The sequence below is a fragment of the Poecile atricapillus genome, chromosome 13, assembly GCF_030490865.1.
Source record: "Poecile atricapillus isolate bPoeAtr1 chromosome 13, bPoeAtr1.hap1, whole genome shotgun sequence".
NCBI classification, from domain to species: Eukaryota; Metazoa; Chordata; class Aves; order Passeriformes; family Paridae; genus Poecile; species Poecile atricapillus.
The window spans coordinates 3,729,868-3,746,550 of NC_081261.1; the positions used below are offsets into that span (position 1 = coordinate 3,729,868).

The following is a 16,683-nucleotide window of genomic DNA, read 5'->3' on the forward strand; positions in this document are numbered from 1 at the left end:
TGGTAAATGATGGCACATAATTCAGAGCTGAGGCTGGCACCAGGCTGAAGCCTCCTGAGCTGTGCTAAGCCTGGGCACTGCCAGGGCTTCTGCCTCAGTGTGGGGGCACGAGGTGCCCCATGCCCACAGCCTCATGCTCCTCTCGGAGTGGTAGAAGGCTGTGACCCTTCAGAAATGGCCCTTGGACTCCTGGGTATCCCCAATCATTCAGTGAGGGAAGTCCTGGAGTCAAGAGGAAGGGGGAGAAAGCCTCATGCTATGTCTGTGGGACATCCCTTTTGTCTTGTCCCCAGCCCCAGAGAGGAGAGATGCCTGTGGAGTTGGAAGGCAGCGGGAATGAGCAGGACTCTGGGAGCCACATGTGGCTGCTCCCTGCACCTGTACAGGCCTGGCTGGGGCCAGCCCATGTGTGTGTTCAGCTGCCAGATTTCAACCCTGAGGTTGGCGGAGTGAGGGAGCCGACATGGGGCCCCAGGAAAGCAACGGATGAGAAGAGGCCGAAGCAATGTACAAATCCCTTTATTTTATTAGTTTGTCAAAGACTAGTTCGAGCAGGATGGTCACAGCATGTCTGTGGGGCCCCGAGCTGCCTGCCACCTCCCGGGAGGGTCCTGGTGAGCGGCTGGGGGCCGTGGCTGAGGAAGCACAGGGAGGGGGGAGCACGGTGCGGCAAGAGACGGGCCGGGATGAGGGTGTGCCCCTGCCTCCCCCCGTTGGGGTGCAAGCAGTGGCTCCTGGGACATCCCAGGGGCGCTTGCCCAGGGATCCCTTCCCAGGCCCGGGGACCCATGTGTCCAGCGTCAGGTGAGGGCAGCCGGGTACTCCCAGCCCTGGCAGCTCTCCGGCGCTGGCTTTATTGCAGGGGGCAGAGTGGGGGGTCCCGGCAGCGCGGCGAGGGGTGCTGCAGGCGGCCCCCGGGGACAGTGGGGACTCGGGGGTGGGAGTCTGAGCAGCGGACACGAGGACGCATGGAGCGACGGGGCGCACCCTGGCACAGAGACACTAATGCGAGAACGGGGGCCAGCGGGGCCAAGACACAGACGAGCGAGCGGCGGGGACGGGGGGACGAGGCAGGGGGACCCCTGCCCCGCGCGTGCCTTTGTACACGGTTGGCGGAGCGCGGCGCCTGCTCCTCTCGGTGCTGAAGTATTGCAGTCTAACTGATATGGCTTTAACTATGGGGCCAGAGATGCGGGGAGGGGGGGTCCCCTCCAACCCCCCGATGCAGGAGCACACCGGGCAGCCCCGGGGGACCCCCGTGCCCGACGACCGGGGATGGGGGAGCTGCGGGCAGGGCGCCTGGCTTTGTGCTTTGGGCTTGGCCCAGGGCGGGAGGGGGCAGGGGGATGGCAGTGCTGGGGACGAGGGCAGGCGAGCAGAGGCCTGCTGGGGTCCCCTGGGAGAACAGAAGGGGCAGGGCAAGGGGCACGAGGAGCCACCCCGGGGGGGCCGGTAGGGCCTGGGTGCCCCTAGCCTGCCGCGAGGTTACATCAGTGCATTTGGTCCCGGTTCGCCCTGTCCGGCCAGGGCTGCTCCCCTTTGGCGTGGTGGGGGGGCCCTGCCTGGACGGGACGGGGCGGGCTTTTGGTCTGGTTGGGGGAGAGGGCAGGAGGGGATGGGAGGGGGTGTGGAGACCCCCTCTCCGGGGCCAAGGGAACTGATGGAGTTGTAGGAGAGAGGGCGCCCGTGCCCCAGCACCCTATGGCAGGGTTGACGGTGCTGTTACTTCTTGAACATATCCTGCAGTGGGCCGGGCAGGTACTTGAGGACGGTGTCCAGGATGCTCTCCTCCTCCTCCTCTTCCTCGTCCCCACAGCCTGCTGGGATCGCCTTCTTGGGACGCGTCAGGCTGCCCTCACACGGCTGCTCCAGAGCAGCTTTCTCCTCTGCTTCCTTCTCCTCCTTCTTCTTCAGCCCGTACTGAGAGGACACAGGCTCTCAGCAGGGCAGGCAGTGGGCACTGCCTGTGCTGTGCCCCGTGCCCATCGCCACCGACTTGGGCCACCCTCCTCCCGGCCGTGCCGGCTCCCTGTCCCAGCCCCACCCCGGCTGCCACGGGCAGGGGCGGGCACAGGGGAGGTGTGTGCCCACCTTGTCACGGATCTGCTGCCGGACTTTCTCCCGCTCCGCTTCCATGCGGGCGTGCTTGGCTTTCCGCTCCTCCTCCTGCTGGCGCAGCGCCTCCTGCCTCTCCTCCTCCTTCTTCTGCGCGTCGGGGTCCTTCTCCTCTTCTCCCCCCAGCATCTTCCCCATGTCCTTGGTGGCCCCTGTGCATAACGAGACCCTTGGTCCTCATGGGTGCTGCTGCCAAAGCCCCTGCAGCGGCAGAGAGGACAAGGAGGCCCCTGGCAAGGAGGACCTGGGACATCCCCAGGGCCACCTGTACCGAAGTGGGCTGCAAACGGGCTTGGGAAGCTGTGGGGATGGGGAGTGCCACAGGCTGGCTGTTCTAGTTCAGTCTCAGCTGGGGGAGATGCCAGCAGCTCCTTCCTCAGCACCCAGGGGACCTGCTGGGGAATCCCACTTAGTGGCAGAAGAGCCAGGATTCCCCAGCCAGCCGCTGATGGCATTGGAAATGGGAAGCCTGGAGGGCTCCAGCAGCAGCTCCCCACTGCTGGTGGCTCTCTGTGTGACTCTGTCCCCTTGCCATGTCCTTCCCACTGCACTACTGGGATGCTGGGCCAGCTCTGCTCCTGGAGGGGGGACCCCGAGGGGGGAAGAGCTCCCACTCACCGCCCAGCGCTTGCTTCATGACGAAGTCCATGGTGCCGGTGTGTGTGTGTGGCTAGGCCAGTGCCCAGCACTCATCCACCGCTGTCTGGGCTCGCTGACCAGGGCCACCTGTGCAGGCAGAGAAGGACAGCGTTGGGGATACCATACCAAGGTTCCCTACTGCCCAGGTTGAGGGATGGAATGATCTCTGGGGCTGCACTTTGCACCCTCTGCAAATGCCTTCCAGGATGGGCAGAGGGACGTTCTGGGGTCTGCAGGCAGAAAGTGACTGCCTGCTCCCCTCAGCCCTCTCCTTATATCGCTTCTGGCCTTGAGGACCTGTGGAGGCACCAAGGCATGGACTCCAGAAGGATGTTCCACCTCAGTACTGCCCTTGGTGTGGCACCAGGAGCCCTGCCGTGCTGCCTGGGGGCTGGTGGGATGGGAACCCACCACGCCACCAGGCACCGTGTGACCCTGCCCCAGACCTTGTCTGGGGGTGCCGGGGTGCTGCGTGCGCGCCGCGTGTCTACGGCAGCGTGAGCGCTCTGCAGAGGGACGGGAAGAGGCTGTTGGCAGGTTGCGGCAGTGCTCGGGGGCTGCAGCAGGGGTTGCAGGCAGCAGCCTGTGACTGTGCGTGTGATCCACGCGGGTGCTGCGGGTGGGTGACACCGTGCAGGGGCACTGCCTGCGCGGGACGGAGCGGGTGCGAGCTCTGCGCGCAGGCTGTATTTGCTCAAGAGGTGTGTTTGCGGGTGGCTGCAGGCTGTGTTTGCATGGGGGGTGCGTGCACACACGCGTGGGGATAAGTTTGTGGGGCTGCCGACTGCGTGTGCCCCCGTGACGCGCGGGTTTGCAGCCTGTTTGCAAGCTGTGTGCGTGTGCGAGTTTTGGGGTGTGCGGGCTCTGCGGATGTGTGTGCACGCAGGTTTGCGGGCTGTGTGTGTGCGCTGGCTGTTTGTGCTGCGGGTGTGCGTGTGTGTTTGCACTCCGGGGGGGTGCTGCGGGCTGTCTTGTGTGTGCAGGTCCGTGGGTTTGCAGGCTGCACGGGGGGCTGTGCGCACAAAATTTGCAGACTGTGTCGCGCGTGTGTACGTGTGGGGGTGTTGCAGGCTGCTTGTGTGCTCCGTGTGTGTGTGTGTGCATGCGGGGGATTACAGGCGGAGGGGGTGTGTGGGGACTGCCCGTGCCCCCCACATGCCCCGTGTGAGTGGGGTGCTGCAGGCGGTGCTCGGAGCCTGGGGGTGCAGTTTGCAGCGTGTGTGTGTGTGTGTGTGTGTACGTGCCCGGTGGGTGCCGCAGCCCAGCGGGTACCCCCACCCCGGCTCCCCGGAACCCCACGGGGGCTGGGGGTGCTGCACGAGCTGTGACCCGGGGAAGTTTGCAGCTTCCAGCCCCAGGGCACCCCGCGACAACGTTGGGGGGCTCCTCCGGGCAGTACAGTGCTGAACCCTGGGACCGCGGCGGGGGCTTGGGGGGCACCGGGGACGGGGGAACACCGGAGAGCACAGGGACACCGGGGCCGTAGGCGAGGTGCGAGGAACACGGGGAGCACCGGAACGCTGGGGTCGCGTGGAGGGGGGGCTCGTGGCCATAGCGGGGTGCATGGGGGACATCGGGAGGCGCACGGGCGACGCAGGGGGAACACAGCAAACGGGGGGAACACCGGCAGGCACCGGGATACCGGGGAAACAGGGGCTGCAGAGACGCAGGAGACACGGGGGGGCGCCGGGAAGGCGGGGGACACCGGGGACACGGGACGTAGCGGACACCCGGCATGCGGGGGACACCGGGACCGCAGCGGGGTGCGGGACCCGGGGGGCGCGCGGCCGAGTGGGGTGGGGTGCAGGCACGAAGAGGATGAGGGAGGAAGCCGGCTCGGGGGACACGCACCGGGGGCGCAGGGAGCACCGGGGACGAGGGGGAACGCGGGGACACGGGGAAGGCGGGAACCGCGCGGGGGGCGAGGGTCGCGCAGGGGACGCGGTGCCGCGGGGACCCCCCACCCCATCCCGGTGTCTGCGGCGCGGGGCCCCGCCCGCCGCCCGGGGCCGCCCGGTGCCGCAGCGGCGGCGCTGTCCCTTCAGCACCGGCACTCACCGGCTCCGCCGCCGCTCGCCGCTGCCGCCGCTCCGCCCCGCCCCGCCCCGCCGCGGCCCGGCCCCCTCCCGCCCCCGGCGGCACGCGTGGGCCCGCCCGGAGCGACACCCCCCGCCACCGCCCGGACCGGCCCCCGCGGGGGCGGCGGGATGCGGGACCCCTCCCGGGAAACGCCGCACGACCCCCGGGGAAGCGTCCCGGGGAGCCCCGCGCCGCCCGCCAGGTTGCGGCCGGAGCCCCCGCGGGCACCACCCCGCGCTCCCGCAGCGGAGGGACGGGGCAAGCGCCTCCTGCGCCGGGTTAATGATTCACCGCCGCGGCAATTAACGGGAGAAACGAGGCATTAATCAGCCGGAGGTGCCCCAGTCCCGCAGCCCCCGGCTCCCTCACTCGACCCCCCGACCCGCAGCACCCCGGCCTCCTCTGCAGCGATGTGCGGCGGCTGCGGGAGTTTAATTAAAGTCCCTGATAAATCATATCACCCTCCCTCCGCCTTCCGCCAAGAGCTGCCGTTCGGGGGCTCCAGCTTTGGATTTTTGGTGCTGTTCCCCCGTGGAGCTCCCAGGGCGGGTGAGGGGTGCTCAGGGAGGGGATGCCAGAAGGGGTCTGCGGTGGCATCGAGGATGTGATGCCCACGGAGCTCAGAACCCCGTTCGGCGAAGGGTTCCTGGGCAGGAAATGGGGTGCACCACCCTGCCTGGCCCCCCTGCAGCTGCCAGAAGGGAGATGGGCTCCTGCAAACCCCTCCCGCGTTCCTCCTCTGCAGTGCGGGACAGGACCCCCCGGGTCTCCCCACCTCGTCCCGATGCACAGGGACGGTGTGTGCTCCTCAGAGTGGCAGCCGGTGCCTCCTAATTAATCCAGCTCTGCAATCTTAGAGACAAGATGAGCCCTGTGCGAATCACATCAGTGATTGGAGCCGGGCTTTGGGATAGCTGGTGTTTAATAGTGAGGCTCTGGAGTAGCAGCCTGCGGGGGCCCAGAAGGGTGCTGGATAAGGTCTGGGTGCGGGGTCCTTTCAGGGACATCGCTCTAAACGCGGGAGGCTGCAGGGAGCTGGGGCAGGCTGCAGCTGCCCCCACAAGCCCCTGGGGATGCTGCCGGGCACTGCTGGGGCTGCTGTGGGAAGGATGTGGGGCAGGAGTGGGGGGATATCTCGCAGCCAGGGGCGCCAAAAGTGACTTGCAAGTGCCACCTCCACAGAGATGCGGCGCCGACAGATCTGTGTGTGTGCACCCGCTGCCAGCTCCTGCCTCGCACGGCCGCTGCCACGGACAACTTTCAGCACAGGAACAGCACATCAGGGACTTGTCCCTCTTGTTCACCCCTCTCACTGCTCCCAATAACACCCTCTGGCACAACCCATCTCCACCAGCCCCGAGCCCTCAGCCGGGCATTGACCAACAACTCCTTTTTCCACCGCCAAGGTAAAAAAGCCTCCTGCCCTAGTGCCCAGCCCCGCTCTGCCTGCTGGCAGCTGGTGGGACGGGCATGTGGGCGGCAAGACAGGCCTGTGCTTGGCCCGTCCGTCTGTCCGTCCGTCCGTCCGTCCTGCGGCAGCCCTGCTCCGGGCGTTGACGTCAGCGCTCCCGGCAGCCGGGCGGTGGGCGGGCGGCACCGCTCCTATTGTATTAAAAATAATACAGCGGAGCACAAATTCATTACAGATAAGTGTGACAGCCAGGAGGAATTAACGAGCCCGTCTCTCAGCGCCTGACAAACGCCTCCTTTTGTTCCTGGGATGGGTCCTTGAGTCTTTCAGTCTTTGGAGATGCCTCGGCTCATTAAGCACATCCTCCTCCAGTAGATCCCAGTGTGCCAGAGGACTGCTCCCAGTATGAGCTGAGGCCAAACTGGCAGGGACATCCCTTGTGCCAGTGCCCAGTGCTAAGTCGGGCTTGTCTTTCTTGGGAGTCAGTGGCCTGGAGTTAGTGTCCCCAGGCACTGTCTCCACGAGGGGTGAGGGGTGGCCGTGGGGAGGTGTGTGAAGCAGCCCCCGTCCCTGCTGCCGCGGGCAGCTCGAGGCTCGTGTGAGCTGAAGCTGCCCCAGCACTCCAGCTGCTGGTGCCAGCAGTGCCACCGCAGCTGCCGGGCTGGTGGGCACCCAACTCTGCCCTGCTGGCCAGCCTCCCATGGGAAGAGCAACCAAGGGCTTGTCACCAGCCCCGGGCGTTGCCTCCTGCCCTGCACACCCCTGCAGACACCCCTGCTCCAGGGGACCCCCACTACCCCAGAGCTGGTGTTTGGGGGATGCTCCTGGTGCTTGTGCCCATTGTGGGCACTCCTTAGGCCAGATGTTCCTTGGCATCATCCTGGGCAGTGTCACCTGCTGGGTGGCTGCCTGGAGCTGCCGGGGGCGGCAGGAGGGGAAGGGATGTGGAGAGGTGTGAGGGACTGGGGCAGCAGCACCAAATGGAGGAGGAAGCTCTCAGCACCACCAAGCCCTGTTAGCACAGGTGCCAGGGCCCCCCAGCAGTTCTGTGCTCCACTCCACGCTGCTGCCCAGGGAGGGAATGGGGCTGGCTGGTGCCACCACATCGGCCACAGCATCTGGTGTCAGCAACGCCTGAGTGGCACCTGCCTGCTGGCATCGTCCCCATTGTCCCCTGACAGCCAGACGGGGACCCTGCAAGGTCACAGCCTCTGTGGGCCCTTGCAAAGCTCCCAGGCAGAGGGAATACCGGCACCCATCCCTGCAGCATTGCCAGCCTAGCCTGCTGTCACCCATTAGCACAGGGCAGTTATTTCACTTATCCACCTCCCAACATCTTTGCAGAAAATAATTATTGGTCCTTCTCATTGCACCGAGGGATTAAAAGTGGTTAACTCCATTTCCAAAGGCTTTGTTATGTTGGTTTTCCCTCAGCTGCTGCACAAGGCGATTTCCACAGTGCCACTTAGGCAGCTTTTATCAGGTTGTCTTCTGGAGGTAATTGGGTTTTTCAGGAGCCTGTTTAAAATTCGTAACCCAGCCTCTTAAACAAAACAAAAACAGCAGCGGGGAGAAGAGGAAGAGGCAGCACGAAACATGCAGCAGCTGCAGCCTCTGAAGAGCAGCTCTGGTCCCTTGGGGCTGGCACCCGGCGGGGGCAGGGACAGGGACAGGCACCAGCCGTGCTGTGGAATCAGTCTGGAGACAGCCCCTCCAGCCCAGTGGCTGAGCACAGACCGCTCAGGGACAGGGGGGACCCGGGGTCACTCCCTCATGCTGTGCTCAGGGCGAGGCGAGTCTGTGGCACTCAGAACCACCCACGTCCACTCCTTGGGGATGCCGGGGCCACCACTCTGTCCCTGCAGCAAGTCACAGACCCCCAGCACACGTGAGGGAGACCCCAGCATCCACTCACTCGTCACACCCATGTCAGACACTCAGACACGGGGTGTGGATGTGGTCTCACTGTTTGCTCAGCACTCACCAGGAGCCTTGGGGCTGCTGGGGAGGGAGGTGGGCTCGTGGCACAGCTTGACCCCGGCTCCACCATGATGCTCCCAGCTGTGGGAGCAGCACCGTGGCAGGGCCCCCGGAGCTCACCAGAGAGGGACAGAGCAAATGGGCAAAAACCGCCCTTATGGGGTAACTTCTGCTAGCTCCAGGCCCCGAGGGTCTCCCTGGCTCTGGGCTTTGCTGCCTGGCTTGGGGGGAGGATCCTGCTGCCCCTCCTGTGCACCCCTGCAGCCAGAGGGGCTCCGGGCTGACACTGCGGTTGTTGCTGCTCTCCTGCATCACTGCTCGGGTCCATCTGCATTAACACCCGTATGCATTGCTACCACAGCCCTGTCACTGTCACTCTGGCTGACCTGTCTGCCCTCTCCTCGTTGGACAAGGGGTGCACTGGGCACCCCGAGCTCATCCCCACCCTGTGCAGTGTGGGCTGGGGAGGGAGTGGGTGGCAGGAGCTGCCAGAGCAGATGGTCGGTGGGGCCGGATCACGGAACTGCACGCAACGAGGGCTGTCCCGGGGGGGCCTTTCACAGGAGCTGGCTGTGAGCTGGCTCCTGCGGGGCCCCATCACACACCTGCTCGTCCCAGGCATGGCAGCAGTGTGTGAGCTGGGGAGGCTGCGGCTGACAGAGGGATGGGGTGAGGAGAAGACTGAGCCCGTGGCTTCCAGCTGTTCCCAGTACAGCAGTGTCCCAGGAGGGTACCAGAGAGAGAAAGGGGTGCTCCCAGTGCTGCTCAGCCCTCCAGAGCTCCCTGAAATGACCATCTACACCTACACCTGTGTCACAGAGTGATGCAGGGGCTGAATCTCCCAGCCAGACCTCCCATGGGGACAGGGACTCAGCTCCAGGCTCCAGCCAAGAAGACTCCAGAGTGGCTGGGATGTCAGCCATGGTGTGACTGAGCACCTTGGCTTTGCCACCACTGCTCTGTGCCCCGTGATGTGGAACTCTCCTCACCCAGCCCCACTCTCAGAGCCACCCAGAACCCCAAGGAGTCCACATCCCATGAGCGCTGGGGCACACCAGGATGGACCTGTGAGTGCCAGGGGAACCCTGCTGGGATGGACCCTGCCACTCGAGTGCTGCAGTGGTGACTCCTCATCCCCGCAGCTCCCGACTCCCAGCGTGTGTCCGGTGCCTCTGTGCCATGCATTATTAAACAGAGGCACTGCAGCCCCTCGCTGTTTATCCTGGTGTGGCTGTGCGAGGACAGGCTGTGGGAGCCGCGGTGGCTCCCTGCACACCCAGCAGCAAGATTTAGGCTCACTGCAGGTCTGGCCGGTTCCCCAAACAGGTTTATGACACCTGGGCTTACTCAACTGGCCACTTCCAACCCCCCATCCTGTATAGGATGGATCCCACCTCCCTGTGGAACAGACACTGCGTTCGGTGCTCTCACCTAGGCTGCGCTGCCCTGCCCACACAGCAGGTCCAGCATTGACATCCCCATCGCCTCTACAAGGGCACAATTGAGCCGAGTCCACCCCATCAATATTTATGGCAGGCACGCACACCCGCGCAGCTCTGCAGGGGCCGGTGCGGAGCCGAGCTGGGTGCAGCACGCCAGACACTGCTTGGGAAGCAGACAAAACCCCCCGAGCCCCTGTGCTGCCTCCCCATAGCCCCACCCTGTGCACACACTGATTTTCATCCTTGCCACGCTGACAGGGCCTGTGCAGGCGCCAGTGACGGAGGTGGTCAGGACTGTGTGGGTGGTGGATGCACAAGGATCATCTCCTGGCTCTGGGTCAGGATGGGATTTGGGCACCCACTCCCCACAGAAAGCCTGAAAGCAGTTATACCCACCCTCATTTCACTGACAGAAAAAAGACATGAAGGACAAGGGCATGATTGGCTCAAGACTGGGCATCCAGGTCACAGCCCCCATCTGTCCCCTCTCCAGCCAAAACCCCCAAAAAATGAGACCCTTGGCATTGCTCCCCTGAGGTTCAGCCTCATGCTGATCGAGTGCTGGTTTTGCAAAGATCCTGTGAGCTCTTCGGGGCACCCCAGTTGAGGGCAGAGACTGGGGTGCTTTAACCCCTCTCTGTACCACCAGTGCTGGGGAGTGGAAGTGAGGAGCAGGGATGCTTGACCCAAGCTCCCAGCCTTGCTCTGGGAGAGCATCTTCCTTCTGTGAGGGAAGGGCTCATTGTACCCCTGAGAGGTTTGGGAGCCCAGATGCCCCACGGCCTGGGCAACAGAGCCAGATAAGGAGGGCAACACCAGGGACACCCTGTCCTCGGTTGCAGCAGATGGCTGCGTGGTGGGGGGCTCCATGGCAGCGTGGGGGGAGACATCTGGGTGCCTGGGCTTTGGCCAAGCTGCAGCTCGGTGGGAGCAGGATGAGCCTGAGCTGCCCTGGCTGGGGAGGTGGGGAGGGGACCAAGGAGTAGGTGGGATGGGTTGCTGCCCACCCCAGCTGAGACTTCCCCCAGCCTGCTTGTGCTCGGGGTTTCTGCTGTGGCGTGACGCCGGACAGGCACCGTGCTGCTCCAAGAGCTGCTGGGGCTTGGGCCAGAAAATTCATTCTTGGCTGCTTTCAGTGGGGTTTGGCTCGTACCTTTCCCATCTGGGGGCTTTCAAATAGGAAAAAAAGAAAAAAAAAAATAAAAAGAAGAAAGAAAAAACCCCCTGGCTCTGTGCCACCTCCACAGTCACCATCACTTGCCATGGTCTCCAGGTGGGACCGTGCCCAGCATCTGCCGAGAGCCTGAGCTGGTCCTCACTCCTGAGGCCTCTGCCTGGTCCTGAGCTGCTTCAGGTGCCTCTTGCCCTGCACCAAAGTGTCACCAAGATGAGACCCCCCCTATCTTTAGTGACCTGACTGGCCTCACTGCGGCAGCCCCAGGTGGTACCTCTGAGCCTCCCCATCCATCCCATGGCTGTGCTGTGCCCCCCATACCACGGGGAGTGAAATGGCCCCCCAACCCCCCCAGGAGCCACAGCGCTGCCTACCTTGGTGTGTGCAGCACCAGGAGTCTGCTGCTTCAGCACCTAACGCAGGGGGACAAGGACCTCGTGGGGGTGGCTGGGCATCGCAGGGAGAGCAGGGCCTGGAGAGACACCGACAGCGAGAGATGAGTGCCTTGGAGAGGCCACAGCACCAGGTGGCACAGACAAAGTGGAATCACTTGATGGGAGACAGACAGAGCACACCACTGCTTACTGCCCTCTCCTCCCATCCTGATCCCCAAGGATGGGAGTGACCTGCTGCCAAGAGCCACCATCTCCCTGCAGGTGAGAGCCCAGCAGGGTGTGCAGAGGGTGACAGGCTGCAGGAGGTGGCAGCTCATCAGAGTCTTGGGTTCTCTCCTGGATCAGGGGCACTCACTCTGCTGCTGGCAGAGGGCTCCTGGCCATCTCTGCAGGTACCTGGCAGTTCGGATGCCTTCATTAAAAATTTAGAGGGCGCTCAACTCTTTAAGGGTTTTAAAATTTCACATTAACTCTGCCTTCCTTAGCTTGCACATGATGAATTTCTTCTTTGGAGAACATAATGGCAAGTTAAAACAAGCCACCAAGCAAAAGTCCTTGCTCAGACTCAGCAACTGGAGGAAGCCTGATGCCGCTTTGAGCTCCCCGCTCCTGCCGGACCTCAGGAAACTTCTGTCTGGGGATCTCATCCCTTCCTCAAATGTCCTTGAAATCCCCCTGTGATGCTTGGGGAGATGCAGGGGATGCTGGACTGTGGTTGTGGGGCTGTGCAGGGACCTGGGTACCAGGGCTCTGGGTGCCATGCCAGTCTCTGGGGTGGGCTGTCCCTGTGCTGTGGCTCATGTCACTGTGACCTGTGTCATGAGTGTGATTTCTCCTCTGCAACTCGAGGAGCAGGTTCCTGGAAAAGTTACAAATTCATCCTGACTTCAAGGAAAGGCTTTTCCTCCACCCTGGGGAAGGAGGGAGGCTTTGGCAAATTGGAGATAAATATATGACCCAGGGGAGCGAGGGGAAACACAGGCAAACACCGACGCTGTGGAGGAGCAGGGACTGGGGTGAATGGAGCCTGCATTTTTAAAAGCTTTACAGAGCAGGGATGCCTCATTCCAGCCCTGGGAGCAGGAGAGCCCGAGAGTCCCTGGGAACAGGGTTTGGGGAGGTTGGCTGTGGAAAGAGGCACTCCCAGTGGCACCTCCGAGGAGACCCCAGAATGGTGACTGCTGCCCTGGGAAATGCAGTGCTAGGGGCTCAGCCTGGACAGGGCTCAGCAGCAGCGTGAAGGTGACCTTTGCTGGGGACAACCACTGCCTCCTTTGGGATGTGGGGAGGCTCTGGAGCAGGGTGAGGCAGGCTGCAGAGAGCTGCAGGGATGTGATCCTGGGGGCGTCTGGTTTCCAGGCAGCGCCGTGCCAAGGAGACAGCTGGGCTGGGACAGAATCAGTTTGGCTCTGCTGGCCATGGCCTGGGGTGCAGATCAGCAGATATTTATTTGCTGAAACCCCAGAGGGTGGGAAGAGCAGGAACACCCTGCCCAGGTACCTGAGAGATTGCAGAGAGTCATGAGGGGTGCTGCTCCAGCCCCTGAAAGGTGTTTTTTATTTCAGCCAGACCAAAGAGGTTTTTTATCTCCTTTGCAATAAGCAGAGCCTGCCAGTACCATGAAGATTAATCTCATCTGGACAGCTGCACTAGCTCTGTCTGTCTGTCTGTCCAGGCAGCCAGACACCAACCACAGCCAAAGCAGAGGACAGGGAGCAGCAGAGCAGGGTGATGGTGGCAGAACACCCCCAGCTCCGGGGATAGCAGTGCCCCCAGGTGCTGGCAGGGATGATTTGATCCAGTCTGGACACAAGACACAGTATCCAGGGAAAACTTAATGCTCAAGATGAGACATTAGTGAGTCCACAGCTCTTCTGCTTTGGCACATCCAGCTCTCAGCACCCTGCTTGAATAGCTGACCTTGTCCAAGTGTCTGAGAGGAGGGGGAGCTGGGGAAGGAGGAGGGTGGGCAGTGAGGTGCACTGGCTGAGAAACTCAGGGAACATCTCAAAGCATCACCTGCCCCAGGGAGATGCTCCTGGGACCTGCCTTGGGTCTGGCACCAGTTTCCTGTCTGGGTGGCAGGTGAGAAGGAAGGTTCAGTGTCACAATATTTGGGGAAAGTCTGTGCTAGCAGTGCTCTGTCCTGACTCTCATGCAGGGATGCAGAGGGCTCAGGGTGCCACACCACACCAGGCAGCCCCCAGAGGCACTCCCCAGTTGAGGTCTGTACCTCAGCTGACCTGCCCTGCCTTCAAAAAGCAGATCCTCAGCTTTCAATACCTCTTGCACAATTCCTCTCACCTCAGATTGGGGCAGGTCTGTGTCACACCCTTGTAGGGCTCTGGGATTTGGCTGAGATAAGCAATGTTTCTGAGCCTCTGGTGAGTGTCACAGCAGGGGCTGGTGACACCAGGTAGAGAGGGATGGACCTGCTGGCCTGGCTGTGTGCAGGAGGAGCAGGGACCTGTGGTGCAGAACGACAAGCAAAGGTGACAATGGCTCTTGGCACGGCACTGGGTGACCCAGCGAGCCTGGAGGAACAGCCTGGAGAGCCCACAGCTGGACAAAGCAGATGGTCTGGGCCTCTGCAGCCAGGAAGGCTCTGTGGGACCAGGAGAGACAGAGGGAAAAGCTCCTGGGACGAGCGAGCAGAGAGCGCTCACGCGAGAGCAGCCCGCAGGAGCACAGCTTGTTTACCCTGGCTGAGCAGGCCTGATTGCTCTCTATAAATACACCCAGAGAATAAACACCGGGGAGGGAGAAGGATCATTTAAACTCGAGGATAATGCTGGCATAAGAACAAATGGGAAGGCCTGGCCAGGAACACACAGAGGCTGTGGGCAAGAGCAGAGATCCTCTGGCCACGGGGAAGGTCCTCTGTGTCCAGCCCTGGCTGTTGGGGAAGTGTGTGATGCCCAAGGGCTTGGGCTTGGTGCCACTGGGAGAGGCAGCAGCCTGGGCTGCAGGGACTGTGCTCCCCTGCCATACCAGACCTGATGAGCTCCAGGCCACGGGGGCACATTGGTGCCCAGGGCTAGGAATGGAGATGTGCCACACTGCCAGTGATCACCACCTCTTCCTCAGGGGGTTTTTCCACAGGACTGGACCTCTGCTGGGACTTCTGATCTCCAGAGCATAAACCAGGCTGGGCACTTCAACACGGCTCCCCTTGGCTCCTGATAGGGGCCTGCTGGGCTGTGCCTGGCAGCAGCCTCTGCAGAAACCCAGGGAAGAGCCAAGGTGTGAACCACAATCATCCTCCAGTGCTGTGAGGTGTTCCGAGCTCTGTCTGCTCAGGGTCATTTCAATACTAATGTCATCAGGCAAGGCAATCGAAGAAACAAACACTTGGCCCACAGCCAAGTGAGACTTTGAGACATTTTTCTGTGCCAGTTTGTCTCAGCTGAGCCGTCTCCAGTTTCCCCAGGAGGGTGAGGGTCAGACACTGTAAGCAGTGCTGCTGGATGGGGATTGAGCTCCTTTGTTTTCACACTGGAGCCTGTGCTGTCAACCCTCAGTGTCCTGCAGCCTCAGAGGCACAAGGGCAGGTTTGGCAGGGAGAACACTTCTCTATGCCCTGAGCCCAGCCCATCCTTCCTCATCCTCTATTTGCCAAACCCAGCACCTCAAATCACCCCGATTCCTTCACCAGCCCTGGCCAGCAGCTGCCACCACCAGGAGCCCGGCTGCTTGCAGGGAGAAGCCCTGAGCCCTGTTCTGAGCGACGGTGCCAGCCCTGCTGCTCTGCTCTGACTCACTGCACCGCCAGCCTCGGGCAGCGGCTGCCCGGTCACGCTCGTGCCATGCGGGTGGCACTGCCACCGCGTGCTGCCAAGGCCTGGAGCACAGCAGCCACCGGCCCGTGTGCTGCAGCCGTGGTGCTGGGGACACGGCGGGGACAGGGGCTGGAGTGTGGGGCTTAGGAGGCGCCTTGTAGGGACAGAGCAGAGGGGAGAGGGGTTGAATCTCAGGGGACTGGGAACGGTGAGGCTGGGATGCTCCCCGAGTGGTTGGACTTAGGCGTGGAGAGCAGGGTGGAGGAGGGAGCCACCGATGGGGAGGCACGGGAAGAGCCCGGCAGGTGCCGGAGATCCCCACAGCAGGAAGGTGCACGGAGCCTCCCGGCTGCAGGCAGGGGGTGATGGCAGGATCAGGTCGCATCCTCTCCCTGCCCACAGCCCCGCTCTGCGGAGCCCCCCCGAAGGGGACGGCCAGGCACGGAGGGGCTGGAGGGGGGTACCCAAAGCCCGGTCCGGGGGTGACAGCGCTTCTCCTGCCATCCCCTGCACATCGGCGTGTCCCCCCTCGCCAGACCTGCAGGTGGGCTGCCCGGGGGGCGCGCCGCTCAGCTCTGCATCTTGCACCCGTACCCCGCATCACCTGCATCCTTCCCCGCATCCCGCATCACCTGCATCCTTCCCCGCATCCCGCCCCGCATGCCGCATCCCGCTCTCCGCGGCCGCCGCCCCGTTATATAAGCCGGCGGCCCCGGGAGGCTCGGCGGGCCGATCCCCGCGCCCGGCCCCCCCCGGGCTCTGCGGCACTCCGGGCCCGGCCCGGCCCGGTCCCGCACCCACCTGGCTGGCTCGGCGCGGCTCCGGTGCGCCCCGTCCGCCCCCGGCGCAGGGAAGGAGCCGCCGCCGGAAGGGAGGCGGGAGCCGTAGCGGTACAGGGGGGGCCCGGTGCTGGCTCCCCCTCCGCCGCACGGCCTCCCGGGCGGGGCCGCCTCCGTGCCCGCCTCCGGACCGCCCCGCGCCCCGGGCGGCAGCCCCCGGCCCGGCCTTCCGCTCCGGTACCGGGCGGGTTCCCTCCGGTACCCGGTAATTGCTGCTCCGGTACCGCGATGCCCACCCCTGCTATTTAAGCATCCACCCCCCGCAACCCGGCTATGCTCCCCCTCACCCCGCATCACCCCCGGTACCCTCCCAGTACCCCTTGTGCCTACAGTTGTGCCTCCAGTGCCGTGACAGCCACCCCCAGTACGGGGCCGTGACTTCCAGTACCCCGTTTCTTTGCCACCCGTTTCTCCAGCGCCCAGCAATTCCCCCCACTCCCTGGCCCTTCCTCTGGACCCCCTGGACCTGCCAGTTTGCCTCCATCCAGCAATTCCTTCTAATATTTGCTCAATCCCCGCAGGCCCTGGTCCTTCTGTGCCTCTCTGAGTTGGTGATTCCTCTCCCGTGGCACTGCCAGCCCCTCCAGAGGAGGGGTCTCAGGGCTCCTCTGGGTGTCCCAGGTGCCAGCAGTGCTTCCCAGATCAGAGATCCTTGTTGCACACACCTTGCCCAGGCTCTCCTGCAGGGTGTCCCGAGGATGGGGGTGATGAAGAGCCCTGAGCACGCTGGAGCCTGCACGCTCACAGAACAGCCAGGGGGAAGCGGAGGAGGTGGAGAGGCTGGAGCAGGGGCTGCTCTGGGAGCTGCAGAGCTCCAGGATGGGGATATG

General features: G+C 63.4%; 1 protein-coding gene across 3 annotated transcripts; it reads right to left on the reverse strand.

The window, feature by feature from the left end:
• Positions 1–503: 503 nt before the first annotated feature.
• Positions 504–15,953, reverse strand: CPLX2 (complexin 2). Of its 3 annotated transcripts, XM_058849175.1 has the most exons (5): positions 15,816–15,953; positions 11,215–11,312; positions 2,734–2,841; positions 2,092–2,267; positions 504–1,920 (listed from the first exon to the last, which is right to left on the reverse strand). In XM_058849175.1, the coding sequence occupies exons 3-5, from the start codon at positions 2,762–2,764 to the stop codon at positions 1,723–1,725; spliced, it is 405 nt and encodes a 134-aa protein (XP_058705158.1). In that variant the 5' UTR covers positions 2,765–2,841; positions 11,215–11,312; positions 15,816–15,953; the 3' UTR covers positions 504–1,722. The 3 variants fall into 3 exon arrangements, with proteins under 3 accessions (XP_058705158.1, XP_058705160.1, XP_058705159.1); XM_058849177.1 differs by lacking the exon at positions 11,215–11,312 and having other exon boundaries at positions 15,816–15,932; XM_058849176.1 differs by lacking the exons at positions 11,215–11,312; positions 15,816–15,953 and adding an exon at positions 4,813–4,869.
• Positions 15,954–16,683: the final 730 nt, after the last annotated feature.

Excerpts from the sequence above, each read along its gene's own strand:
- CPLX2 (XM_058849175.1), bottom strand. The coding sequence starts at position 2,764 with ATGGACTTCGTCATGAAGCAAGCGCTGGGCG. Across the intron at positions 2,268-2,733 it reads CATGAAGCAAGCGCTGGGCG|GGGCCACCAAGGACATGGGG; the intron begins GTGAGTGGGAGC and ends CGTTATGCACAG. Across the intron at positions 1,921-2,091 it reads GGCAGCAGATCCGTGACAAG|TACGGGCTGAAGAAGAAGGA; the intron begins GTGGGCACACAC and ends GTGTCCTCTCAG.